At 43.3% G+C, this 27,804-nt stretch overlaps 1 protein-coding gene across 3 annotated transcripts; it reads left to right on the top strand.

Moving 5' to 3' along the window:
* The first annotated feature begins 1,113 nt into the window (after positions 1-1,113).
* NUTF2 (nuclear transport factor 2) lies at positions 1,114-27,578 on the top strand. 3 transcript variants are annotated; one of them, XM_080364985.1, is made up of 6 exons: positions 2,294-2,434; positions 3,232-3,286; positions 11,471-11,595; positions 15,009-15,080; positions 19,052-19,150; positions 27,057-27,578. In XM_080364985.1, the coding sequence occupies exons 3-6, from the start codon at positions 11,497-11,499 to the stop codon at positions 27,168-27,170; spliced, it is 384 nt and encodes a 127-aa protein (XP_080221111.1). In that variant the 5' UTR covers positions 2,294-2,434; positions 3,232-3,286; positions 11,471-11,496; the 3' UTR covers positions 27,171-27,578. The 3 variants fall into 3 exon arrangements, with proteins under 3 accessions (XP_080221110.1, XP_080221111.1, XP_080221112.1); XM_080364984.1 differs by lacking the exons at positions 2,294-2,434; positions 3,232-3,286 and adding an exon at positions 1,114-1,277; XM_080364986.1 differs by lacking the exon at positions 3,232-3,286 and having other exon boundaries at positions 2,295-2,434.
* The last annotated feature ends 226 nt before the right edge of the window (positions 27,579-27,804 follow it).

Here is a 27,804-nt window from a genome sequence, read left to right as displayed (position 1 = left end):
GAGAAAGTTAGCATTTTCTCCCAGACTTGAACCAGCACCTCAGTCATAAAAAATGTCAGAGAGAGGGGGGGCGGTGGGGGGAAATCACTTATTTCTTGTTCAGCTACTCTTCACCTGGGCTCAGTGGAGTATCAGCTGCCTGCAGTCTCTGTTTCCAGGCCATGTGGGATAAGAAGCCATGAGATAGTGACCAACAGAGTGTTGGCAATCAGGTTTGCCTTTTTCCAACAGGACAAACTTGTTGGAAGACAGTGCAACATCAAGAGTCCAAGAAGGAGGCTCAGTGTCCACCACCTCCATCTCCTTCCCAGCACTGCTTTCAGCAGCAAGCCTGGGCAGACGCTCTGCCGACCCATCTCTGTGCAGGGCTGCGCAGTGCCAGCGCTCTATGGAGCAGACAGGTACCACTCAGGTTTGCCAGCAGGACCTGGGGACCTCCCAAGCTGGGCCAAAGCACCAGGACAGGGCAGCTGCTGCCCTTCCAGGCACGGCCCTGTGAGCTAAACCACAAGGAAGGCTGTGGCACCCTGGAGGGCCCGGGGCTGCTGCTGGGGTGGGCGTGCAGGCTTCCGGGAGGCCCAATAATCAGGATTTATCTGAAGGCATTTTTCTACAACCCAACACCTCCAGTGCTAACTTCTTTCACTGCAAACAAGCCAAGCGCTTACTTAAAAAAAAAAAAAATTATTTTTTCTACCCACTGTATAGCTCTTGTTAGGAGAGCTACAGCTCCCTCGGGACGTCGAGTTGTGGCCGCGGCTCGTTGCCCGCTTCCTCGCCCCGGGCCGCTGGGCCGCCGAGGCGGAAGCCCTTCTGGGGGCAGGGGAAGGAGCCCTGCCCAGGGGCAGCCCCTCACCGCCACAGGCCCTAGGCGGGCTGCGTGTCCCCGCAAGCCGCCAAGGCCCTCTCACGGAGCGGCGGCGGCAGCGGTTAGCCGCCTGGCACGCGGTACCCCTCTAAAGCGGGGACGCTCGCCTTCCCCTTCCCCGCCCCCGCCCTTCCCTGCTCCGCCACCATCCCACAGTGCTCCGAGACGCCTCCCGCGGGGCCAGCACCGCACGGTCCCTTTCCCTTCATTCAAATGAGGCGGCGCGGGCCACGCCGGGAGGTGTAGTCCTCTTCGCCCCTCCCGGCGCGCTGCGACGGCCGGCGAGAGCTCGCTGTCCCGGCATGCCGCGCGGCGGGGCGGGCGGGGCGGGGCGGGGAGCGCGGGCGAGTGAGGCTGAGGGGGTTCGCGCCGCGCACGGTGCCGCCGCCGCCATAGTGGGAGCCGCGGGGTGAGTGCGCGGGGGCGGGGCGGCGGCGGGAGCGGGCTCGGCTGCCCGCCGCTCGGCACATGGCGCCGCTCTACTCCGCGCTCTCTGGCCGCGGGGGACCCCGTGGCGCGGCCCCAGCGCTGCCGCGGGCAGCCGTGGGCTAGTCTTTGGGCGGCAGGGCTGCCGCAGCCGCCCTGACCTTCCCCGTCTTTGAGGCGCCGGCAGCGCGGGGCCCACAGGGGCGGCGGCCGTGGCCCGGCGCCCGCGCCTACGGGCTGAGGGAGCCGCGGTGCCGCCCGGGGCTGGGGGGGGCCGGGCGGGGCCCCGCCGGCGGGCGGTGGGCTGAGGCGGGTGGGGAGGCCCGCGGGCCGGCCCCTCCGAGCGGGACGCGAGGCCTCTACCGGGGCGAGCCTGGGCTGCGGGCTGAGGGAGCGGAGCCCCGCGGCGGGGCCTGGACGGTGAAGGCTGAGCCTCAGCAGCCACCGGCAGTTCCCTGCCGGCCGCCCCGGTGTGCCTGGGCTGGGCCGGCGGCAGCGGGCCGGCCGCCCGTCGCCGCTCCTGCCTGCCTGCCGGCGGCAGGGTTCGATGCCCGGCGGTGGAGGGGGAGCGGCTGGGGGCGGTTCGTGCGGCCTGAGCGCGGCCCCTGGGCCTCGGCGCCCCGCGTTGTCGGTGGCCTGGCTGTGGGGCCGGCTGCCGGCAGGCTGTGCGAGGGACGGGCTTCATCTGGTGTGGTTGAATCACTTTGTCACGTAGAAAACGAAAGGGTCCGCGCTTTCTCGGAGCAAAATGAGCAAAACTGCTTGTGCTCAGCGACCTGCCATAGCCGTCTGTTTTTTTCCTTGGAGTTGCCAGTTTGATTCTACAAGAGATTATTGTTTTCTGCCATCTCTGTAGCTGTTGTCACTTTTCAGCTTTAAAACCGATCAAAACCAGCAAAAAACTGCAGCAGCAAGGAGCATATGTTGCATTTCGTTAATATACAGTAGCTTTCTGAAGACGTTGCGTCCCAAGACCCTGTTCTTGCATTTCAAATATAGCTTCCTGTCGAAGGCGGGCTGTAACAGTGCTTCAGCTGTTCGGTCTCATTTGAAGCCCATCATTTCCAGTGTGAATGTATCTTCTAGAGCTGGATTTGTGGCATACACGTTGTATTCCAGTTGAACTCAAACAAAACCCAGGTAAATGCTTGAAATTGAATTGGTTGCAGAACTGTTGCTCAGAAGTCAAATCTGATTCATTAATCAGCTGCCTGCTGAAGTTGATAATCTTGGTTTCACTTTTTTTCTGGGAGGAGTTGAATTCAGGCAATGCTTTCTGTGTTTGTGTGTGGTGAGTCGTAAGTTTTCTTATAGCAGCAACAAAAGAGAAAGGCGTTTCACAGATCTCTGTGTAGAAGTAGAGGAATTACTGTATATAGTATCATTATCATTGAAACATGTAATCTAATTTAAAATGCAATCATATTTTGGCTCACTTTTGGGCTATTAACACTGGGGTCCCAATTGTTACTTCACGTTCTTCTCTAAAAGGCTGCAAGTTGCCTGGTAGATGGTTTGAAATGTATTTGTTTTTAACACCTGTGTTTGCTCAGTTCTTCATGAAATGCAAATAGCAACAACTTTCTGCAGTTTTCTCTGCTGGGTTTTCTTTTGTCTCTGTCGTGAATAATAGTGTGGTCTGGTGGTGTAGAGTATGTCTTGTGTAAGGATTGCAATATATCCTAATAGCTTGCAATGTTGTAAATTTCTTTCAGTTCTAGATATTGTGGCTTCACAGATGGTTTTGATATTCATATTTGTGTGTGACCAGTTTGTGCACTTACATACCATGTTTTTGGACACAGGACTATTGTGTGTTGCAGCGGGGTGGGGGAAGGAAGCAAAACAGGAGGGAAAATGCGTGGGTTTTGGAAGTGTAAGGTTAGTTTGGTAGATACCATAGGAAAGGTTTCGGCGATATTATTTTTTTTCCCCAGGTGTATCTTGGAGATTTGGAGCTCAAGCAAAGACCATGATACCAGTTGTATGGAGGTGAGGTACAACAAGCCTTGCTTACACACATGGAAAGCTTGCAGATCGTAGAGCATGTTGGAGATTATTATTGATCGGCAGCATTCAAAATATAAAAAATTAAGAACGCTGTGGCTAAACCTTAAGTTATGGGGCAGTATACATATATCATTATCTTGGTCCTCTCGCATTTAACCCTGCACTAGTTTAATTTACCTAGAGTTACATTTTCAGATGTGGCTGCCCTTGTGCTAGTTTGGAGCTGTTATTTTCACAATGGCTACTTTGACAAAAGTACAACAGTGGTTGTTTTCAAATGTGCCAAACTTTAGTTGTGAACCACAAGAGAACTTGCAAGGGCTAAGTTGCAGTTGTTGTTGGAAATTCTATTTAGAATAAAAATTATTACTGTATATTCTTTTGCTTCTGAGTTCATGAAGGAACCTGTTTAAGTTTTAAGTAATGATTTGATAGAGAAGAACAGATTATAACAAAAATATGGTGTATTCGCTTCTATAACTTTAAAATTGGCTCCTAATTTTCTTTTAACCTGAAACAGTTGTTGTGATAGTTGGATAGATAGAAATATCTTTTATTCTGCTGTTTCCTGGAGATTAAATGTTACTGTTCCTGTAAGGTAAAGAAAAATGTGGTGCAGCAGTTCTCTGTTCCAGCTCCCCAGTGCCTCCTCTGTTACTATAAAACTGAGCAGTCTTGGGTTCATCCCGAGGAAAAGAAATGTGACTTAAGCCTTGTACGCTTGAGTTCAGTTTCTGGCTTGCATAAAGAATACTGTGGAAAAAATGGCAGATGTGTATAGCATTGTGGCTATTGCTTAACAACAAAACATTATGCCTTCCTCTCCAATTACATGTAATATATAATATTTGTCTATATATTTGAGAGTCACCTGGACTAACTTTGTGACTGTTGGCTTGCCACGTTGCAGATAGGATGAGCATCAAGCTGTAGGCACAGTGAAAGATTTTCCAGAGTCCTCCCTGTGTATTTGGTTTACGAATGGCCTTGTCCTTGCTGACATCTGTAACCAAAAAAGTATACTTTGGGTTGGCATAATTCCTGCATTAATTTGGTTTAATGAAGTAGGAGTAGAGGAATAAAAAGACTGAGAAAGGGAAAGACAATTTATTTTCCATATTTTTCAGAGGGAAACGGTCTGCATCTTGTCATTCTTTCCCTTTCTGGACTTCCACTGTTTGCATTTCTAGACTTAATTATTTTTAGATCTGAAAGTGTCTTTAGAATAATGTAATTTCTCACAGCGTAGCCCTTAGCAATTACGATATGAAGGTCTTTGAATTTTCGGATTGCTAGCCTCTGTGGATCTGTTGGCTACTGTGGAGATGATAGCAAAGATACTGAAGAGAAGCACTTCTTTCAGTCTCTGAATGCATGAATTTGCTCCTCAGCTGGGAATTAATACAGGTTTTTAAATGGGAGAAAGATTGACCACTAAATAGGAGTTTATCAGAAAGAGGTACAGTGTGTTAAGATAAATGATGGATGATATGTGATGTCCCTGAGTAAGTTCCAGTATTTCATCATCCCTGTGTTCATGTGCATTCTGCCTGGCCAGGGCTTCTTTAGTTCAGAGAAGAGAAGGCTTGAAATGGGGCTTAGTCATAGCCTCTGATGACTGTCAGGCGGCTGTTATCAGGAAAATGGAATGAGGCTTTTCACAGGGGTAGTTGGTGGGAGAACAGGAGACAAGGGGCACAAATTGGAATAGAAGGAATTATGGTTGGACATGAGAGACCTGCTCTCTGCATGAGGACAGTCGAGCATTGGAGCAGGTTGCCTGCAGGGGCTACGTAGTCTCCATCATCAGGGCTTTTTGGGATCAAAGTGGATAAAGGTGTGTGCAACCTGATCTGATCTAGCTGACCCTGCTTTGAGCTGGAGGGAGATCCCTTACAACCTGAATTATTCTGTGATAATTTGTGTAGCTTTTACTGTTGAGAGTGTATGCCTTTGCTAAAGGAAAATGATGTTATCAAGTGATTCTTGGTGTAGCTGAATAGATGATCTGTTTGAAGGAAGATTTAACTGGTCCTGTGATGCTGGTTCCATTGTGTTCCTAGCAAGTGTGCACAGGAGACACTTCCATCTTTCCAAGTTTCAGTGGTAATGGAAAAGAGATTGAAGGAAAAATAGTCTTAAAAGCTGTTTGCTGCTTTAATTTTTTTTTACTGCAGTCTAAAGACTAGTCACTTTTTTTTTAATCTGAGCAATCAAAAATACATGCGTGGTAGAAATTGCGTGAATAACAGGAACTGAAAAAAACAAGAGCTCTTCCATTGGCCTTATTTGCTCATGTTAATCAGTAGTGAAGGGTGCAGCAACTGATGGTGTAAATCATGTTTGCCATGGGTTTGCATGTGCCCCTGCACCAGCCAGCACTGATTTAAAGGGAGCCTTGGTGCTCTCTTGTTATGCTGATTTTCATGTCTTCCAGAAAATGTGCTTGAATTCGATCTTAAGAGAGTTTTAACTTCAGTGCAGTGGTGTGTAGGGCCAGCTTTAATATCCAGGGAGCGTGGTTTATTTATGCTTTGATTTTGTATAGAATAAGTGTAGTCATAACTGTGGATAATAGATGACTTCCCCCCCCCCCCCCCCCCCCCAGCGTGTTAGAGTGTATTGGTTTGAAGTTTTTCCTTTTTAAATTCAGTGTTTTCTTTCTTAATGTTCCGCAGATCGGAAGGTCTTTACTGAGTTTATTTGCCTGTGATGGTCGTTCATTGATTCTTTGAATACAGCTTGCTTTTTAAAATGTGGCTGTCCCTGGGAGACCACCTTCATTTGCTTTAGCAATTTACATTATAATGTACTGTGCTCATGCTAGGTTTTGTTGACTCTTTCAGAAAATGTAGGTTTTTTCTAGAAGTGCAGGTCTGTCATGCTTGAATTCAAAAAGAATTTTGTTCAAGCAGTAAGCTTACATATGTCCAGGTCTGATAATGGAGTAAAAACAACCACTGGTTGAAACAATTATTTGGTCTTTCTCTATGTTGCAGAGTTGTGATGATAGCCCACCTGCTCCAGATGTCACTGGTGCTTACGTGTTTCCGGGAAAGCGATCGGTTTATTTGTCAGCAGGTGACTCTTTCTACTTTTGCCAAGTAAAAGGGTGGCTTTTCCTCAAGTTACGCTTCCAAGTAGCTCCTGGTGATTGTGCTTCAGCAGAAAGATGAACTTTGTGCTGTAGCGTGCTGACACAGAATTGTTTCCACATTGTTTTGTGGTTTCTTGTTTGTTGAAGGAAGCAATGGGAAGAGGTTTCATCCAGACCTTTTGCAGAATTAGGTCTTCTAAGAACTGTGTTCTCTTTTAGGAGTTATAGGCAGTCTTGCTGTGTTCGTGCTGATCTCTCACACTTTGAGTTAAGGCAGAGAAGGAAGAGGGATGAGGGTAGATAGGAACACCTAAGCTGGGACAAGCAGTGGAAAAGATTGTGTGGGTTTGAATTTTGCAGACAGAAGAATCTGCTGCCTGAGGCCAATGTAACCTTAGTCTAATTCAAGGTCACTCATGGCCCACGTGAAGGCTCTGTTCTCTTCGAGTCCTTTTCTCATACCTTGATGCGTCTTCTCTCTTGGTGCTGCTGCTGCTTTCTGGGTCGCGCCGCTTCACATGATATTGGTGCCATCTGCTGCATGCCAAAGCAGGTGAGGGAGAGGCTTAGTTCAGGCAGTTGTCCCCCTCCTGGACTAGCATGGTTGGTGGCACAGGACACAACAAGCTGGAGGAGCCTGTGGGGAAGTGGGGAGAGAGGCTTCAGCGTGTAGTGTTGCCTTGTGTGATTTGGCAAGGTCGAGGAGCAACAGAAGCATTGGGCAGTATGTTCTGTGCGGGCTGGGCTGTTGGAGTTGTTGGGCCCTGGGGAAGGCCTGTTGATGTTGGGAGCCTGTGACTGCATGTAGGAAGGCCTGGTGGTATGTGGAACTGGGAAGTTCTGCATGGCTTAGGGTATGAATTCCCTCTTGCAAGATGCTGAACATGGGAGCTTTGCTGTGCGTTCAGAGATGCGGTGTACACCAAGGCATTGTGCAGCAGTGGCAGTGCCACGCCAAGGGATGAACATTGGATGAAGATACTGGGGACACCATGGTACCTTGTAAGAAGCATGGTGAGAGATGTGTAGAGGACTGGAGTTTATGCTTGAGGATGTGTCAGTGTGTGGCCTGGCAAAGGTATTGGAAATTTTGATTTAGACTTCACTGTGGAAAAGTCCCCTGTGGAGCAGCAGCGATTCCAGTTCTGCAGCGTCAGCGTATACCTGTTGAAGAGGGAGCTGCTGGCAGCTGCAGTTTTTGTGCACTGTACTAGGTTTTGGCTTGAGCACTGACTGCTGGGTGGTATTTGAGGTGGGTATAAATTCTCTAATATGAGCAGATTCCAAAAAATTTAGTAATGTGGATTAAAGTATTACACTTTTGTGTTGGTAGCTCAGCTTTGCTGCTGTGCTTCTGCGAAGAAGCTGTTAATCGAATGGACTGTGATGATCTTAAGTCGATGTGATGAGGTAGTTTTGGTTTGAAGTGACAAAAGAAAGAAAATTAATTAGGTTAAGGAGTTATGTCTCCTTTTCCATGGGGAGTGAAGGTGGAATATCCAGTAATACACTTATACAGTGGTAACTTTCAGCAGCAGTGCCACATCTTATGTGCCTTCTGGCTTATTGAAACTTCTTTTATCTGGCTTAATATTAACTGAATATTCTTGCCTCTGTAACCAAATGTTGAGTGAACCACGGGTAGATTTGGCTGGATGGCTCTGAGGTACATCTGTGTTATCCTGGTGTTTGACAACATCAGAGCATATGCATTCTTCCTAGCTTTAGAATAGATCTTAAAAGCCTTTTATATTGCATTTATCCCATTAAAACAGCCTGATAAATGTATGAATACAATGTTACACGGATTGTATCTCACTGAAAAGGACTGCGCTTGATGACACAGATAGTTCCTACTTGTTCTTTCTTTAGGTACATCTCTAAGCTTCTTACATCTGTGATGACAGGTGGAGAACATAAGACAGCATGGAGGAAAAGGTGACAAATCAGAAAAGGAAAATAAAAACCTTTCCAGGGAGAGCGAGAGTGTTCAGCAAAACCATATATGAATGGCACAGGAAAAAAAGCAAGGTTGTAACAAACAAAACCAAGGATCATTAATTTCAGCAGCATTTTTTGTTTTGTCTGGTTCTCACTTCTGGCAAAATCAGCATTATAACTGGTCAAATTTACGCTGATTTGTGCGTGTGTAATGGTGTTTTACCTGCCAAAATACAAATACGTTTTTTTAGAAGAAGATAGCAAGCTAGCATACTAATTCTTAGTTTTAGAAACTATACTACTACTTTCTGTATTTAAAATATGAATTCCTTAATTTCTTGCCTCAAAGGCTTTCTCACAGAACAGAAGGCATCTGGTGCTTGAGTGAGGCTGTTGTGCCTTGAGGAGTTGAAAGCCTCTGGGTCTAAACTAGGTGCAGTGGTAGCTAGCATACGGCTTGATCTGGAGTTCATATGATGGTACAGTGAGCTGTTAAAGGTGAATACATGTTGTGTGTGTGTATATATATAGAAAAAATAATTTAGCAATAACTAGTTTAGCTTCAGGAGAATAAGCTGATGTGGTTTTGCTGTTCACTACTTCATCTTAGTGTTAGGTGTGTGGCGGTTTAACATTGATACCATCAACTAGATTTGCACTTGAATGTTTAGGAAGGATATCAGAGTGATGGGAGTTCATGGGTTGAAGTTGAAGCTATGACAATCTGTAGAAAGTGACTAGAAGAGATTTTTTTCACTTGGACTGATTGTTGGCTCTGCCACAGCTATCCCAAACTACACCTCTAGGTACCTGCAGGTCTGGAGTGGAAACAGCAGACTTCAAAACTAAATATTAGTACTTCTGGTTTTCCAAATAAGATGTGAGAGTGCCCTAACAACCACGGAGTTGGTGTGATGGTTTTAAGGGGTTTTTCTTTCAACGTAAACCCCTTTAATGCAGGCTGAAGTTGTTACATTTCTACATCTGCTGTGGGTTAGGCTGGTATGTGGCAATTGTGGTTTTGCAGTCAATACAACTTTTTCTGTTAAAGTAGGTTCATTGTTCAGGGTGTGCATGTGTTGTGGTTTTTTTTAAACCTATTGTACTTGGATGGGTTTTTAATTTGTGATCTGTTTTCCCAGAGGAGTGGCTGCACTGGGTAAAACTTCCTCAGACTGAGTCATATATTGCAAGTGTTAGTGGAGTGTGTGATGATGACTGATGCCAGATAGATTTTTTTGAGCAGTTCAAATATTTATGTGGCAACAAGTCTTTGAATTTCTAGTCTCTGTTGGTGTGCAGGGTTTCTGAGTTTGATGTTGACCATGTTGCGTGGGATATTTCTATGTTAAGTTCATTTTTTATCTCAGCCTTGAATAAAACGCATTTCTAAGATGCACTTGAGAACTAGCATGCAGCCAGCATCAGTTGGATGTCAAAATCCACGGAGTCTGTGGCATGCTTTTGGAGTGCATTATCACAACCAGAGCTCTTCCTGCTGAACCTCTCCTTTTTTCACAGGCTGGAAAACATCCCTTTCTCAGCAAGGGAGGGCCACCTTGACAGCTCTCTGGGCTGTCACGTTCTCCACAGATGCCAGACATTTTCTCCCTCAAATAGTCTGGGTGTCTAAGCTCTAGCAGTTGTTCTTGGTTTGTATTTTTACTTTGGTAGTTGAAATTACCAGCCTGAAAACCTGTATGTTTGTTACCTCCTGTTATGCCATTGATCTAATAAAAGACACTTGCTGTTCTGTAAGTCTGGCCAATTTTGTGTAACCTTAAAACTTCTGGGCTAGGGTTTGAACCCATTTCAGTTCCCATTTGTATGAGGAAAACAGCCAAAGGTGTAAAATATGAGAAGAGCTTTCTTGGCTGACTATGCACACAAAGCTAGGCCTGGTAATAATACTTGCTGTGGAGATCTTGGGGAATATGGTTTTTTGCTTCTCTTAGGAATTTGTCAAACCTTAAAGACATGTATGAGTAATTGACATCTAAAGGAAGCCAAAATAACTGTAGTGTCATGTGTCCTAAAATGGAATCTCATGCCTTTCCAGACTAGTGGTGCAATACAGATCTCTAGTTCCAGGGTTCCTGGTCAGGGATTGCAGAGGGACTAGTAGTAGTCTGACAATTCTTGACATTTAGCAAGTGTAGTTTAGTTTGCTTAAGTAAAATCAGATCTTAAAATGTCATGTAGTGGGTTTTGAGCAAAACATCATGTTTTGAATCTTAGCACAATCCTTTAGCCTTTCAGGTGTCAGGATAAAGTAAAAATGAATTTGCTTTCTTGAAAAATTTAATTACATGGTAAAGCGATCATCTGTACTGATCATGCACAAGGTGGTTTCTAGACTGGGTCTATCTGGACTGCTGCATGTGCTGTATGTTTGTTTAATCCCCCTAGTTTGGAGGGACTCATGTTCAGAAGCGTGCACTGCCTCTGAGCTTCCAGTGCCTTCACTGGGAACAGCAGATTCTCACTACTATGAAAAATCACGTTTGTACCTTGAAATTGCTACAGGTTCACAGAGAACATTGTTGAGTGTACTTCAGCCTTAGTGACAGCATAGAAAAGAAAAGTAAGCTTGCATTAAGCAGAGAGCTGGTGAATTAACTCCTGTTGTGTAGCATTGAAAGAAACTTCCTTACAATGGCCTATGGATGGTGAAATACCTGGGGAGCTGAACAGGTGAATCAGTTGGTGTGAGCCACTTGCAGACAATACATATTAATATATGTCAGTTGTTTACAGTAGACAAGATCAAGTTGAAGTAGCAAACACTCACCAACTTTTTCGGTGGTGTAATTCTTGAAATGTTTGAATAGAAGGTGCTAACAATTCATTTTTGTTCTTGTTCTCCACTTTCATACATGATTTGTGACCACACTGCAATAGCTCTAGAAATCACCCAATACTGTAATAAGAAATTAAACTATATGATATGATAGCTAAGATATTTACTTACAAAAGTCTAGGACACAGAGATGAGACTTGTCCTACTTCTTCCAAAAGAAAAATTCTAGCCAGCTGAGAGGATCTGTGTTTACTGATGCTTAATACTCAAGCCAAGTGTTATGCTTAATTGCGTGACCTTTCTAATTATTTTTTTGTTTGCTTTATAGTCACTGGCTTTAGGTGAGGATTCAGAATGGGAGACAAGCCTATCTGGGAGCAGATTGGGTCCAGCTTTGTACAACATTACTACCAGCTTTTTGATGCAGACAGGACTCAGTTAGGAGCAATATATGTAAGTATCTCTAAAAAGGGAGTAACACTCTCTTCTGTTATCTGTCTGAGTTTCCCTGTTTTGATGGGTGGAAGTGCACAGGGTGGGATGGTGGGTTTTATTCAGACTCCAGAATGTCAATCAGTGCAATCACACTTACTCAACCTTCGTTTATTGCATTTCTTTTACACTTCACTTCTTCTGTTTTGAGCTTTGTCAGCCTTACCTATAGGCGGTTAGAGTCATAAAAGCCCCAGCTGGCTGTTGACAGTGGCTTGCAGTGGAGGGGGCTGATGATGATCCTGTGACTAAATTCTCTGTAAAAGCAAATATGCTAGCTTTATTTTGCCATTAATTTACAGGTGTGGATTTGCTTGGATCCCTCTTGAAGTGGCCTGCAATGTATGCCCTACTCTGTGTTTAGCAGTTCTTGCAGGTGTTTCTTGAATCTCATGCTGTATTAATCCTCAGAACATTAAAATATATTTTAAATCTTGAATCCAGTTTAAATACTTAGAATTTTTTAAATAAATCTAATTTCAGTTTAAATTTCTTCAAAAATCAAATTTTTATTTTTGCCCCTTATTTTGGGCAAAGTAGATTTGGCTTCCAGAATTAAAGAATGGAGTTAACAAACCCAGGGAACATCAGCTCTTAGTTCTGGGGGAGGTTCCCACAGAGCATGCGGAGTGCACTGCCTGTGCAGCTGGTTACTGGTGGTGAGGAATGCTGCTGGGTGGCTGAGGCACCTCAGCTAGACACTCAAGTCTTACAAGTCTTCAGCAGCATATCCTGGTTTTCTGTTCTTTTTTCATCTGCTGGATGAGTTGCATGCAGCTTCACCAAGCTCTTGAGGATTGAAACTGTTGCATGATCACCATCTGACACCCCTCACTGATAGCACTTGCGCTTTGGTTTGTTTTGTATTTGCTGTCTACTAGATTGTTGCATTATAATTTCTTGGCCAGAATGTACACAGAGCCTCTAAACCAAGAAAAACAAGCAGCCTGTCTTCAATCCACAGCTCCACATAGGAAGGCACCTTGCGTTTTGGTAATAATATGACAAAAACTGCTTTCAGTCTCACACACCTCAGAAGACTGGTGTTAAGTACAGGCTAATTTAAATTCCTGGAAACATGGCCCTCCACACAATGAACTCCTGGCTTTTTTTCCACCCTTAAGAGTCTTTCTACCTTTCATCATTCAGTGGAGATGCCTCTGCAAATGTAGTCAGGAAAACTATAATGCAGGTCACTGATACGTGTTGTTCTGTGGAGTTCCAAAACTATGGAGGACCAGGACCCTGTTTTGTGTGGCTGAAATGCACCAAGGTCACAACTTGTCTAAATTAGGGGAGGTTCTGCAGAAATGTGCTTTTGCTGCTGAGTTTTTTGCCTTGAGACACCCTGTGGCAGCTAACATTTCATAGCATGCAGAAATGCAGCAGGGAGCACTTGGATTTGTTTTGCATTCCTGTATCACTGCTTCCACCCAAAGGTTCAGTTTTCTCCTTTAGCAGTGTAATATCCAAGTCAATTGAGCTTTTGTCACTTATTCCAGGTAGGCATCTGGGCCAGTCACTTTTGCCATGAATTGCTTGAGTTACGTGAGTTGGAGTACTAGGTCAAAGACTGGTTTTACAGTTATCCCCCTGCAGTTGTTTTGCAGGAAGATGCTGTAGTGACATTTTTCCTTTGCTTTGAGTGTGTGGCTACTTATAATGAAATACTGTCTTATGCCATTTTTTCATCTGTAGGGCTTTTGGGATAAACGAGGAGTTGCTTTTTGTTCTTGAAGCAATTCCAGATTGTTGATACAGTAAGTGGCTAAGGAACGCAACCTATAGCAGAGAGTCAGGTGGGCGCTGATTAGGTACAATGGGAAGTTGTAGTGTGTTCCAGGAAGAGCATATTTCCTCACCAACTTCATCTATGTCCTCTGCTGCACTTTGAAACATCAGGAGGGTCCTACACTACTGTGTGCTCGCCTCTCATTGCTGAAGTGGATTCAGTCAGGCAGGTTCTGGGTCCCCTCTTTTGGGGAAGGCTTTTCTGGCTTTCCATATTTGAAGGTTGTGCTGTGAATACTTGAGAGGATAGCCTCATTCCCTGGTACCATCACTTGGCTTCTCAAGTCACCAGCATCGGGGGTTGATGTCATGCAAGATGCAGGTGGCGTCAGCCAGATGACTTGCTATGTGACTTTAGATTACATGATCAAAGGCTGTTTCCTCCTGAAAGAAATGTGTCCAAACTGAAGAGGAGACTGTATTCAGGGGCTCTTCGTGCAGTGTTCAGTTGCATCTGTGACCCTGAAATGCTTTGTGATGTTGCCCTGGTCCCCTTTGTTCTTTTGGCTTTTGCTGTGCTGTATAGTTCCTTCTGTTGATATGTGGAGGACCAAAGGCTTTTTTAGAGTGGTTGTGACTTCTGCAGGTTCAGCACAGCCTGCGTGGCTGAAGTGGCTTTTTGATGTGTGGGTCAAGCACAAGGCCAGGGAAATCTACCAGAGGGCATACAAATGGAGTTCTTTGGAATCTGCCGTTTTCTGCCGAGACATTCAGAGCTTTGGTGAGAGTTGAAGACTGGATGGGAAAGAGCTGGGAATCGTGTTCCTGGTGGTATTTAAACTCAAAAAGGTGGAAGGAATAGCCATCTGTGATAGGGTATGCAGGAACTTGGGCTATCAGGTGTAAGTTGAGCATGCTGTTTGGAGATGACAGCAGGCAGACTTTGAGCTCTGCGGAAACCAGTTTAAGTGGTCTGTTTGCCAAGGTTTACAACTGGATTTGAGAAGGCAGAGCTATGTCAGCAGTAGGATATTGTGACTGTGGTTTAAAGAGTATCCTAAGCTGAATAGAAAGTTTCTTGCCTGTTGCTGTTGCACCTGATGTAGCATGCTCAGAACACCCTCCCTTGTATGCTGGAAGTCCTTGTAGGTTGAAGCACCTTAATTACTTCACGCCACACAGAGTGGTCTGTTAGAAAACTTTGAGAGGCACATTCTACTTTTCTGGGCGTGAGTAGGATAAGCATATCAGTACCTGAGAGGAAACAAAAAACAAACTGGTGGTGCAGCTTATTTTGTTAGATTTCTTCATATATTTTTCTGTCTCTGAGTGCTTGACTTTGTGTCCATAGGATTATTTTTTTTTTTTTTATCCTTTAGATTTACTTCTGAAAGCTAACTTTGATCCAGCAGGAACTTTTTTTTTTTATGGTGGAATCATGATAATGAAATTTAGTCTACTTAATTTCTAGCTGGTTATTCCAAACATTTCCAGTTGCTCTTTGTGGTTTCTTTCCATCTCCCTTTGAGGTAGTTTCAAAATAGTTGGATTCTAAGGATATATGCCAAGTAAACAAAGTTTCTTACAAGGATTGCTAAAGGGTTACTTAGGCATGTTTATGATTGTTTTTCTTTTCCCCCCAGATTGATGCATCATGCCTTACGTGGGAAGGACAGCAGTTCCAGGGCAAAGCAGCTATTGTTGAAAAACTCTCTGTAAGTCTGTAATCTTTACTGAATGTTTTGGGAAACAGTTCTGAAGAGTATAAATTAATTGCTTCTGAAAAATTGAGTTAGACTTAAGCAGTCTAAAAATCTTGAATATGGGACTTGTGCTTCCAACTTCTCATCCTCAGAAAATGTTACTTAAGATTTAATCCTGTGTAGTGGGATGTTCCATTGGTGGCTCTAATGGTGGAACGTTAATTGACTCCATTAGTTTGCAAGGTTATTTTGTGACTGCAATTGCATTTGATACGATTCCTTTATTTTTTTAGAAAAGTATAGTTCCTAAGATGATCCTGTGATCTAGAGGAATGAAAGGTGGGATTTTGTTATTTTAAAGCATGCCAAGAAAATAGCAATATCAGACCTGTTATTTGGATCTGCCTGTGACACAGGCTAAACACGTTATTGCGGGGAACAATTTGTTTTCTGACACACAAGCTGCAAATAAGTTCTGTAGTGGAGAACCTGACTTGTTCTCAGTGCAGCATGTGTCGGCTGTTCAGATAGGAGTGTTTACAGTACAGGACTTTGAAACCCGTGTTTCTTTTTGAGAAAATGAGAGGAAAGCAGTTCTTATGCATAGAGACTGAAACACTGTGTTCATTGTTAAACTTGAAGTTTTATCTTTTTGAGTAAATCCATGCTTCTGTTATAAAACTGCGTGTACTTACAAGCTGTCATGAGACTAGAAAGTGTGTTTCTCTTGCAAGATATGTGGAGGGCATGCTTTAGGTCCTTGGGCATTCTGCTCAGAGCATGGTATAGCAGGCAGATATGCCATTTTTATTACACATTGAGAAGAAAAATGTTTGCAACTTGGACACTTGTCTTATTGCACAGATACTGCTCCTGTGTTTTGGAATCACTGCGTTCATCCAGGACATCTTTAACAGTGAAGGGTGAGGTTTGCCCTTGGATCTGTGTTTTAGGTGCCTGCATTGCCTTTGAGAAGGCCATGCACCTCAGAAATAGCAGTTTGCAACTGCATGTCTCTAGGTGAGGGGATACTCAAGCTCCAGGGTTGGTTGGTTGTGTACTCGGAGTTCTTTAGACTTCTGGGCTAGCAGCCATTTAGATATCCAACCAGCTAAGCAATTGCTTGGCTACAGTGTCTCAGATGGCAGCCTTGGATCTGGCTCAGTGCAGATCGGCCTCTTTCCCAGTGGAGCATTACTCATCTTTACCTTCCCTGTCTGTGGTGCAAGTTGAACTTTCTGGATTCATTTGCCTGCTGCACAGTCTTGCTTGCTAAGTGGAGGTGTGCTACGTTGCCTTAGGGAAACTTCTGATTTGTATCAATCTGCCTAAAGTAAGGAAGAAACGCAGTAAAATTATTCCATGCCCTTCCACTGCCATGGCTCGTTATGGGGGCTGTATCAACTTACCATGACTCGTAACGTTGTTTCAGCATACCTCTGTAAGCACTGAGCTAGCTGGGCTCTGTTTGCTCTTTCAGCTTAATGTGCTCACCTACTGTTAGTGCTTCTGGAGCTTCCTAGTCAGTTGAGCAGATCACTGGAAGTTTGACACTGAATTTTTTTTGCACTTCTGCAGTCTGGTGTTCTTCAGTGCCTGGCTGATTAATCAAAGTAAGCACCAAAAGGCAAGATTTTAATTTACAGCAAGTTATCTGCTGTGTAACAATGATATGGCACCTTTTCAGTCTACTCCGTCAGATGATGCTAATACAGTAGGGCAAGGTTGTACAGATGTTGCTTTGCCAGCACTGGGGCACCTGTATCTTTTTACAGAGTGGGAGTTGACACTTGTTCCTTGTGTCTTGGTGTTGGACTTAGGAGTTGTTTCAAATAAGAGTGCCTGTCCTAATCAGGGGGCAGCCTGATTTACATTGAGATTTTGAGATAACCCTGTAGTTCTGCAAGCCTCCTGGACCAAGGAGGAAGCTGGGACAGGGAGCTTGGTTGCTAGGATTGAGTTTAAGCTACTCTTGCAGAATTGCTCTTACCTGACTTCAAGGAGGATTCCAGTTTTAGTAGTGAAAGCCCAGACAAGTTTTTGGGTCAGAGGACACTAAAAGCCTTGGTGGTTGTGTGGCTTCTTGCTTCTTAGTTGCTTTTGTTGTATTAGATGCTTCTCTCCAGTACAGATGGATGTCCATAAGCAACTGTCCTTTGAGGTGGCTTCTGACTATCCTAAAAATCAGTGATCTTTCCTATCAGCTGACCCAACTCTTTCCAGTTGGGATTTCCCACACTTCATCACCCAAGTAGCTCACTCGGCTGGCCAGCCATTGGGGTCATTTTCTCTGAAGGGGGCAATCAGGTAGTTGACACAGGCACTGTCTCATGCAGCCTTGTCTTTGGCTCCTTGTCATCATTTGGCAGAGCTCTTGACTCCAAAGTCTGTCCTTCCTCCCTGTTTTCTCTCTGCAGTCTCACCTCTCATTGGCATCTTGTCACACTGAAAGCTGGGTTCTGGATACAGACACATTCGTTCCCTTTGATCCCTCTGCCTCTTCAAGAGACTTCTTGTGGAACTTGTTCAACAAGAAGCTGTTTTGCTGAGGTGGGACCAGGCTTTGTAGTACTTTTTTGTCAAAGGAAGGGTGTGTAGTGTCCCAGCCTAAGCTTGCACAGGCTGTGTGGGAACACTGTACATTTAAGTTTGGGATGGTGACCCTGGAAAATACTTTACTGGTAGTTCAGAAAAGACTGCTCTGGATATTTTTTGTGTGTGTGTGTTACTAAATGTCTGTTCCATATTACAAACCAGTTGGCTCACTTTGCAGTTCATGGTGGGATTGTTCTCCCAGCCAAGAGGAAACACTGCAGACTTTATTAGAGAGTGTTCTTGAATAGTGTCCCTCTGATTCGAGGGCTGTTCTGTATGCTCCCTTTGCTTCCCCAGGTACCGATCCTCCCACAGTTTGTGTTCTCTAAGGATTTAGCTTCCTGGTATTCTTCCTAGAGCCTTATGCTTGTAGAGCCAGGACTGTACTTCACATTCTTGACAGTACAGCTTGGGTCTCCTGTTCTTGTACCTTGGCCTTCTAGCAGTCTTTCAGGCTCCTTCCACTAGACTGAAATGCAGAACTTGTCAAAAGTAGATGTTTGGGTCTGCCTTAACCTGTTAACAAATCAAGGGAACAGTGCAACAGCATCAAAGTATAACCTAGGGTTTCAATAACCACATACTGCTGTCCTGTGTAAGTGCATGGACTCTGGGTGTCAGCCATGTGGTCACTCAGACCTCCATCTATGCTGAACTGCCACTTCTGAAGCATCTAGCATTAATGCAGCTTTAGACAGAACAGTGCCAAAATTGCATTTGTGTGACAGGACTCTGAGAATGCCCTAGATATTTGGTGTTCGCTGCTTGGAATTGTCCATAGTTGGAATGTGAATGTGGTCTAAGTCAAAAGAGGAATTTCTCCACAGTGTCTGGTGTTTCTCGAGGTGTGTTTCTTGCACGCTTAACTCCAGACACCCTTGCCTTGGATACGTGAGCATCAAGGGAACAAAAACTGGCGAAACGTGGATATGTGGATTTCAAGTCTTGAACACTGGTTCTCGGTCAACCATGTTTATCTTCTATTCATAGCCACTTTAACATAATAAAGAAGAAAATGTTGAGTTGTCTGGTAAACACCAAGTACTAGGTCATACAATCCTTTAACGCTGTTCAGAGCAGAGAAACTTTGTGCCTTCATCACATGAATTTTTGGCTTACAGATGATCTGAAGCTCTTCAGGCAGTGTAATTAGACTATGGAAAGGTACTGTTTGCTGGATATGGTGACATTATTTCATGTCTCACTGCTTGAAAAATAGCTGTTACGATCAACCCAGCCTGAGTAGTGCTGACTTGCAACAACTGTCCATGCAGTGCTACCAAAACAGTCTAACACTTCATAATGTTGGTTTTGCTCAATCATTGTTTTGTAAGTTAAACAATACAATGACTGTACATTTTCTGATTTTTGCTTTCCTTTTATTGTAGAGCCTCCCTTTCCAAAAAATACAACACAGCATCACAGCACAAGACCACCAACCTACACCTGACAGCTGTATACTCAGTATGGTAGTGGGACAGCTTAAGGTAAACTCTTTCCATTACAGTTTAACAAATGCTTATGTCTTAGATTTTTTGCAGGATTCCAAATAATCTGATTTCTGAAAACATTGAAATGCTCTCTTGGGTGGGGAAGGAACACTGGTAAGCTTGCATTGGGATATGGGATTCTTTTGCTGTTCAAGCTGTCAAGAAATTGCTGAGCCCTTCAGATAACTAGGACTGGGTAAACCACCTGTAATTAGACAATCATATGTTCCTGCCAAGCAAAGTACCATGGTTTTTACTGTGTACATAAATGTCATGGGCTCTGGAAGCATCAGTTTCCCTTACCCTGGTGCAGTACAGTTTCAGTATCCTCTGTTGCATTTAAAAGCAGACTTTTTTTTTGGTTGCTGATAACCCTTCAGTAAGACCATGCCTTATCTTGACTATCATGGGACACAAGAATACAGTCCTGGTGTTAATGCCGTCCAGTACCTCTGTAGTCAAAACTGGTTCAGCCATGGGAGCATTGCCTGTGAGATCAAATGCTTATTGTTGTAACAGCTGCTTCTCGTGAAAAAATCAGATTGTTTTTCAGGCTGTAGTATGATTACACTACTGTTTGTTATACCACTGAACTCAAACTCACCCAGCCTCCTGTTATTTTGAGGAGATGTTCCATCTTAATATACCAGGGCCATAGACTTTTAAATTAATGAGACTACTTATTAATGAAAGAAATTGATCTGGGATCTGCAAAAAATTTCCTTTATATAAAAAGTCAGCTGTAGGCAGAACTTCTCACAGTGGGCAAGTTTTATTTAGAAAGTATGGAATTACATATCAATAGTTAAAACTATCATAGTTTTGTCAGAGTTTGGTCCAGCCAGGCTGCCAAGTCAGGACTCTGACACCATCCAGTCTTTAGAGTAACTTCAGCCCATATTTTTTTTAAAAAGAGCTGTTTAGGTTTCCTTTTCCTGTTAACTCTGAATGACTTCCAGGATCAAAACATTCAAACTTCCACTGACTGTACTGTTAACCAAGCAAACACAGGACTGAAAGTTTGAATCTGCTTGCTTAGCTATTCTCCTTACTTGTTTTGGGCTGGGCAATTGAGAAGAGCAGTTCCCAGTGTATTGCGTCCACTTCTGAGCCTAACATAGATAGCTTTGGCTTTCATTAAAGTTGCTCCTGCTTCCTAGCTGCAAGTTGGATTCCAGCTTTCTTGTTGCTCAATCCCACCTGCACACACTCCACTGAGGACAGTCACACATGGCCACGGAAAGCACTGAGTTGCAGGACAGGTATGAAGTCAGACATGCTGATCTCATCTGTATTACTCTTGGGTGTGCACAAAACTCAATGTGGCCAAATTTTTACTCTGTCTTGGGCCGGGCCAGTCACATCTTCACTTTATTTTGCACAGTCATGTTTTTAAGGTTATTGCATAATTATCAAGCAGATCATGGCTTGCAACAGCGATTGTGTTGAATCCTGTGGCAAGACACCAATTTCTTAAAGATTCTGTAAAGCTTTTGGGGTTTTGTCATCCTTTAGTACTGTAATTAAGGTTGTAGATGCAGTCTAGGAGCTTTCCATAAATACCATGGCTTGGAGCAGTATGTCTTTCTGTGTTTTTATCTGAATAATTTCAGTTTGCAGAAATTATTCAGAATAATTCAGGGACTATGTGTAGGTTGTCTAGGTATTAGGAAAGAATGTGCTGGATTGAAGTATACCTATTGTCATGAGCAAATTCAACTGTTTGTGAATTTTTAGTGGCAGAAGTAACATTTTTCCACTCTTCTTGTGTATGTGTCTCCAGTCTTAGCTTTAAAAGGCATGGTTTAATGCCTGGAAATCTGGCTTCTCACTGAGGAAGTGGCCAGAAAGTCAAAGTCAGCTTAAAACTTTGAGTTCTTGGTTCTGCCTTGTGTGATACTTGTACAGGTGGACAAATGTAATAATCACTAATAGTCTGTAGCGTGACACAAACATGAGCCTGCCAATATATGTAGAGAATACTTGTGCTAATACATATGTATTGACTCAGTGCTTATCTAGGTACAGGACAGTAACTGAGAACAACTGCGTTCAGTTAGTGCATTTTAACAAGTGGCTTATCTGTAGCTCCAGTGAAGCAGGCTATGCTTTAACATGCAAACATAGAGCTGCATACTTAGCTTTATTTAAAGGTTACCTTCTTAATATATGTTATTAAAATATACCAGCTTGTATCTGTTGGTCTTGGGGAAAACTGTAGAGAAATTTGCATAAGGAAGGGCACTTCCAATACCATCAGTAGCAGAATTTGAAGGGAAAAGCCATGCTTCCTGCTTACTATTCAGTTATCCTTTTCATGGGGCTGTGAGCCGAATTCTTCAAAGCCCAGTACAATTAATGCATATGCTTTTGAATCCTCTGTGGTTTTTCAAAACTTGAATTGTTTTATGTAATGGAGGAGCATATGTTATGCATTTAATAGAGCAATCCAAGAAAATAATAATGCTAAAATACCTGTAACATTCCCTTTCTAATAAGTCATTCTTGGCATGATATTTAAATGGATTTTCTGAGGCCTTAGTTGCTTGAATTGCTAGTCCCAAAAGTTCAGTGGAAACTTGTTCTGAAGTGAGCTAGGCACATCCTGCATTTCTTCCTTAAACCATTATATTTCAATCTTGTTTGCTTTTAGAAAAGCAGAAAACCTTCTGCTCTCCCTGCATATATTGTGGGATGAACTGCTACCAAATTGTCACAAAGGCCTCAGCTCTCTTCACTGCACAAGAATAGTTCTGAAGAAATAATGGGGCCAAGGACTGTTAATGTTAAACTCTGTATTTCCTTTACTAAAGTGTTATGCCTTAAGTAAACTTGCAGGTTTAGGTTGTTTTAAGCCTTTTGGCCTTCCTTGCTGGAAGGGGGTTTAACTGAGGTCAGTTGAAATCGCCACTGCCCTGTGACAAGATCAGCCTCTGTGCTGGTGCACTCTACAGCCCATCGTGCTAATAGCAATGTGAGCTGGGGCGGGGAGGCAGTATCTATGGCAGCAGAACAATCATCTGAACTGAGGGGACCATACAGAGTAGCTTCTTGTAAAACTTGTTGGAGAGTAATAGAGTATCTAAGTAGGGTGTATATCACCAGTGAGGACCTAACTTGCAGGCAGAAGCTGTACAGTAGTCGCTTTCATTCAAAAGCATATTTACAAGTAAACATATGAAAGATCCTCTTTAATAGATGTTGGGATAAGTAGTAATGGGTTTTTTTAACCTTTTGTAGAAGTATAATATACCTCCTCTTATTCTAATTCTATTATAATTTTTTTATTGCTATTCATTGTCTGGGTGCATGCTTGCTTGCTTCAACTAGGAAGAGTAGGCATCAGTTTAAGTCTGTAGGAGTGAGTTTTGTTTAGTGTGCTGCTACTTTGCCAATATTCATCCAGAATGTCACCCAGTATTTTCAGTGTGCTTCACCTAGTAACATATTTCTCCTGTCGTGCTTAGGCAGATGATGACCAGGTTCTAGGCTTCCACCAAACCTTTTTGTTGAAAAGTTTTCAAGGTGCCTGGGTGTGCACCAACGAAGTCTTCAGGCTAGCCCTTCACAACGTTTAACCCTCTGCCTTACCTCTCTTCCATGCAGTCCTCGCTGTCCTGGTTGAGTAAGGAGTGCTCTCTTCTCGCTTTTCTGTCACTTGGGATCGGCTGAGAAGCATGGCTGTGGCTTGCGCGTTCTCAGAGCAATGTGGCAGATATGTGGCGCTCTCCGGGCGTGTGAATTTTGAAGTGACTGTTGCAGAATTAATTGTGAATAACTAATTGTTATGCAGTGTTTCCTAGTCTTAAAAGGGAAAGGAAATTTGCAATTAAAATCACCGGATGTTTTTTGTAACGCTTGCTGAACACTTGAAGCCTTGCTTAAAGCCTGTTAAATGAGGCTTAACATCTGAAAGAGCCTGCTATCTAAAGTAATTAGCCTTTCCTCTGAGGTAAGAGTGGTTGCAACCCTGCAGTTCGATCAACAGTTGCTGCGGGGTGCTGGTGGAAGAGTAAAACTGTCTGAGCAGGCAAGAGGAGAAAAGTCGTGCAGTTAAACTTGGATTGCAAAGTAGTGTTGCATCAGGTAGACATGACCCACAGGTCTGTGAAGCTGAGGATTTCTACAGATTTGAGCCTCCAGGTCAGAAGGGCCGTAGAAAAACTGGAAGAGATCAAAAAGCTGCCAAGATTGCCAATGTTCAGAGGCTGTGAAGCTGGGAGAGGAGGCAGCTGAGGGCATTCTGCCTGAAATGTAGGTGGAAAGCAGTTGGGTACTTCTACAACCTGAAAGTAAACTGTTCTTGGTGGTACTAGACAGTAACAAGGGGCAGTGGTTGCAAACCATAACTTGAGAGGTTCTGATTGGACACAGGGAAGATTTTCACTGGAAGGCTGAAACCCTGGGAAATGGTCCCTGGACACCACCTTGTGAAATACCTGGTTTTGCAGGCTTGGAAAACTCTGCTAGACAAAGCTGTGGCTGACTTAGTGAAAGATGTCCCTGCTCATGGTAGGGGGGTTGGACTAGATGATCTTTGTAGGTCCCTTCCTACCCAAACCATTCTGTAATCCATGCTCATGCTTAGCATGAGGCTGGCCTGGAAACTACAGGATCCTTGTGGGGTTTTTTTGTTATTTTTATTTTAACTCAAGGTTGTTGTGAAAGAATGTGAACTGCATAAAGGAAGGCTTTGTAGGAAAAATAAAGCCTCTGTGTTTCAAGCCAGGTCCCACATCTGGAATGCAAATTTTGAGTTGGACATAGCTGAATTTGGAGTGGAAAGTAAGGGTAAAGAATTTCAGTGATGTTATCTGAGCTGTGACGAAGATACAAACTAAAAGGGGATAGGATTAGTCTATGCCTTCTAGTAGAGCATCTCAAGTCACTAAACTGTGGGTCTTTGCTATGTGTTAATAGCACATACTCAGAATTTTGGGAATGGACTATAAATTATTTACTTCACCTTTAATGTAGTCTAGAATTATCCTTGTTTTTAAAGTATACTGCTCCTCTATACTGTGAAGACATTACATGAAAGGAATAAAAAAAGCAATAATGTATGACTTTGTTGTGGGAATTTGCCATCTGTACAAGAGGAAGTGTTTGGGGAAGGAATTCCCTTTTCTTTTAATCTTTTTTCATGTGTCCCATCCTGAATTGGGCAAGAAAGGAGGAAATTCTCCTCAAGCCAAAGCAGTAAGAGCTGCAGTGCAGCCAGGCTTATCAGAAATTGAGGAAACATACACTAAAACTAGTCTGGTGGTAAGGGTTTTGTTCAGAGGTATGTTTTTAAAGTGTACTCATGTCAGTAACAACATGCTCAAATTTGGTGTGAAAACTACTTACGCAACTTGTCATAGATGCCTCAGTGACCTAAAAAGAAGAGACTGTAGGGCATCTGAGAGTATTCTAAATGCTTATTAATAGTTGCGCTTGGAAATTATTCAAGCTGAAATGATTCTGCCTGGCTGATTTAAACTAAGCCATTAGAAAGCAGCTGACACAAATATTAATTAATTCCAACTTAGACAAAAGGGATAGCATTAAGATGTTTTACAAAGTAGTATGTCCATGTACAGCGCTCTGATGCTACTCGGTTTGGTTTTTTTTAACGATTCCTTCATGTCTAGGAACCTACCAACTCTCAAGCAGTAGTGAGACTACGCTAGGATGTAAGTGTTGTATTTGAGACCTAGGAAAAGCTAGAAGAGATAGAAACCCATGGGTTTCAGTGCACAGGCCACCTCTTCAGCATGGATATGCAAGCATCTTTTCTGGGCAGATGTAACAATGGTAATGCGTAATAGTTACCCTGAAATAATTGGCATCACTAGTATCATGGGCAGATGAACTAGATGGATGGCTGGTCTAATTCTGCATAATTGCTCATGTTCACACTGTGCTGATTACAGCGACTCTGCCTAATCCAAAAGGTGTATACCTATGTGACAAAAAGCTGCCCGGTTCATCAGCCTGTTGGAACAGTGATTTCATTGGCACTTGTCTTGCGCATTTTTCTTTCATTCGTCTACTGAACAATTAACTTGTTCATACTTCTGGCCTTACCTGTTGCCTTCTTGATTTCTGCCTATAGTAGTTTCCTCATACACTTTGTCCTGCATGGTTTTACAGGAATTTATCTTGCCTGTTCTCTCCACCCTGATCACATTTTTGCAAGCTAGAGTCTCATACTCAATTTACAGGAAACAGTCCTGTAGCTTTCTTGTCCTGTTCTGGCCTTTCCTTATTGTATCACTTTTTTTAAAATGATAAGAAATGCATGCAGGATTTTATATGTGGGTGCTCTCTGTGCATTTACATAGTTGCTTACTTACGGGTTTTAGATCTCTGTTCCTTTCCTAATAACTGCTAACGCTGTGCTTGCCTTGATAGTTTTTGAGCTCTCAGCTGGTTTAAAAAAAAAATTAAAAATTTTCCATCATGACTTCAGTATCACTTTCCTGAGAGGCCATAGCTAGTCTAGGACCCTTTTTGGGTTTCCTCTGTGGATTAGCATACACATACTGAAACCACACTAGACCTACACCATTTTATTTCCAAGGCAGTTGTAACTGTGAAATCCTTGCAGTGGTTTTGGATTGGAATGCTGTTTTTACATGCACTTGATCCTACCAGTGCTCCGGCAGACTTGCTGTTTTGTGATATAACTGATGCCCTTAGCAAGTTGCTTCTCAAAGCTGACTTATATCACAGTGAATTTGTCACTTACATGAATATTACTTTCCTAAGTAAACACTTATTTTTTGCTTATTCTGTGGTCTGCTTTGCTCTTCAGCCTTCTCATTTGCTGTTCTTGGTGGGCAGCAGCAGAGCATTGTGAATACATATTCAGCACTTTGACAGTCTGTTTCATGTGCTGCTCTGGTTGCTGCTCTTCAATGGTTTGGTTTTTGGGGGGGTTTTTTGGTGCATTTCCCCCCCTTTTCTGAAGCTGAATAGTTGTGTACTGAAAGAATAGAGCTTAAAATCCTCCAAAAATGCTGAATTGAATACACTATGGTCAGTATCAGAAGATTTTGTAGCTTGGTCGTGTGCACTGTTCAGATGGAGTCCTGTTGTGGGATTTCCAGCCAATACGGGAATCACTTGTGTTATTTTGAGGCTTTAATTCCTGCATGATGTCTCTGAGGAGGCTGGTAAACGTTAGGTGGGAGAACTAGTGTCCCTCTAATACTATTTTTCTACTTCTGTAGTAATATAATAAATGTTGTGCAGGCACTATACAAGTCCCCCTAGATGAATTGTCAAAGGCAGGAATTGAGGCACTGCTGCAGCGATTCTCTGTGCTTAGGACATCTTGTTGCAGCTATAGCAAATATTTTGCTTCCTTCAAGCTGTCCCCGGACAGTGGAAGTGGGAAGCACTACGTTGCTGGCTAGCTGTACCCGCTCTGGGAAAGCTTTCAAAAACCTGTGTCACTGCTTGGATCGTTCAGGCAATACTGTTGATATCAGCTTCTCCAGAAACTCCCTGCTGTCATCAATGCAAAGTACAGCAGCTAAAAACTAATTTTGAAACACCTTGTTTTATGCTCATTTCCTGGGGAAGGCCCAGAGAAAACTTGTGATTCAACACTGAGGCAGGTGTGCTCTTACCAATCAACATTGTGAAGCTGCTGGAATGAGACGTCTGCAAGTCTTCCAGAAAACCCCAACTTCAGAGGTTGTTGCAGGATTTCTGTGTCATTGGGCCCTAGGTGTTAGTCTGCAAAGCACCTTGGAACAGAACCTCTGGTTTTATTAGTGTCTCTTAAGGTACTATGCATCTTAAAGCATGTGACATCACTGTTAACATTAGTTTTTAAGTTATCTTATGACAAGTTTTGGAATACATTTCTCAAAAAAGAACTCTTTGAACTATTTTTCCTCTCTTTCTACAGGCTGATGAAGATCCTATCATGGGATTCCACCAGATATTTCTATTAAAGAACATCAACGATGCCTGGGTTTGCACCAATGACATGTTCAGGCTAGCATTGCACAACTTCGGCTGAGCTGGCAACCCCGAGGCACCCATACTTTTTTTTTTTTTCTCCTCTTCTCTTACTAGTATTATTCACACTCACAGAACATTCCAAATATCATACACAAACCTGCAGCACTGCAGAGCGTGAGCAAGCAAGACCTGTGACCTGCCCTTCTGCTGAGTTTACATTGTCACTAGATGAGTTTCTTGTGCATGATGTTTGGAAGTTAGACTTAGCTGCATTTGACAAGAGAAATTTGTGTTGTACCAGCATGCCTCGGAAAGAATATAATGCAAAAGGTTGTTGTTTATATACTGACAAGATGCTCTATAACCCAAAGAAATGAAAGAACAGCAGCCTGTACAGCCCAGATACTGATTTGTTCAGATGTTTCAATGCTACATTACACAATAAAATAATGAGATTTTCTTAACAGTTTAAATTGTTTTAATGAGTTGGATATGGAGTATATGATATCGCTTGCTTTGGATATCTTGTGTCTGCTTGGTGGGGAAACGCTTGCGAACTTAAAGCTTGAATGGGATAGTTTTACCAGCGAGGGCAGTGCAGGCATGCCCTCAGCCATACAACTCCTTTTTCCCTCCCTCTTGGCATCTTTTACAACAGAGACTTCTAGCTCAGTTTTTAACGTTGACAGGTT

Source organism: Falco punctatus (genome assembly GCF_963210335.1).
Source record: "Falco punctatus genome assembly, chromosome: 14".
In the NCBI taxonomy this organism is placed as follows: Eukaryota; Metazoa; Chordata; class Aves; order Falconiformes; family Falconidae; genus Falco; species Falco punctatus.
This window is presented reverse-complemented; position numbering and strand designations above follow the sequence as displayed.

Coding starts and splice junctions, on each gene's coding strand:
- NUTF2 (XM_080364984.1), top strand. CDS start 11,497: ATGGGAGACAAGCCTATCTGGGAGCAGATTGGGTCCAGCTTTGTACAA. Junction 11,596..15,008: donor CTCAGTTAGGAGCAATATAT/GTAAGTATCTCT, acceptor TTTTCCCCCCAG/ATTGATGCATCATGCCTTAC. Junction 19,151..27,056: donor TGGTAGTGGGACAGCTTAAG/GTAAACTCTTTC, acceptor CTCTTTCTACAG/GCTGATGAAGATCCTATCAT.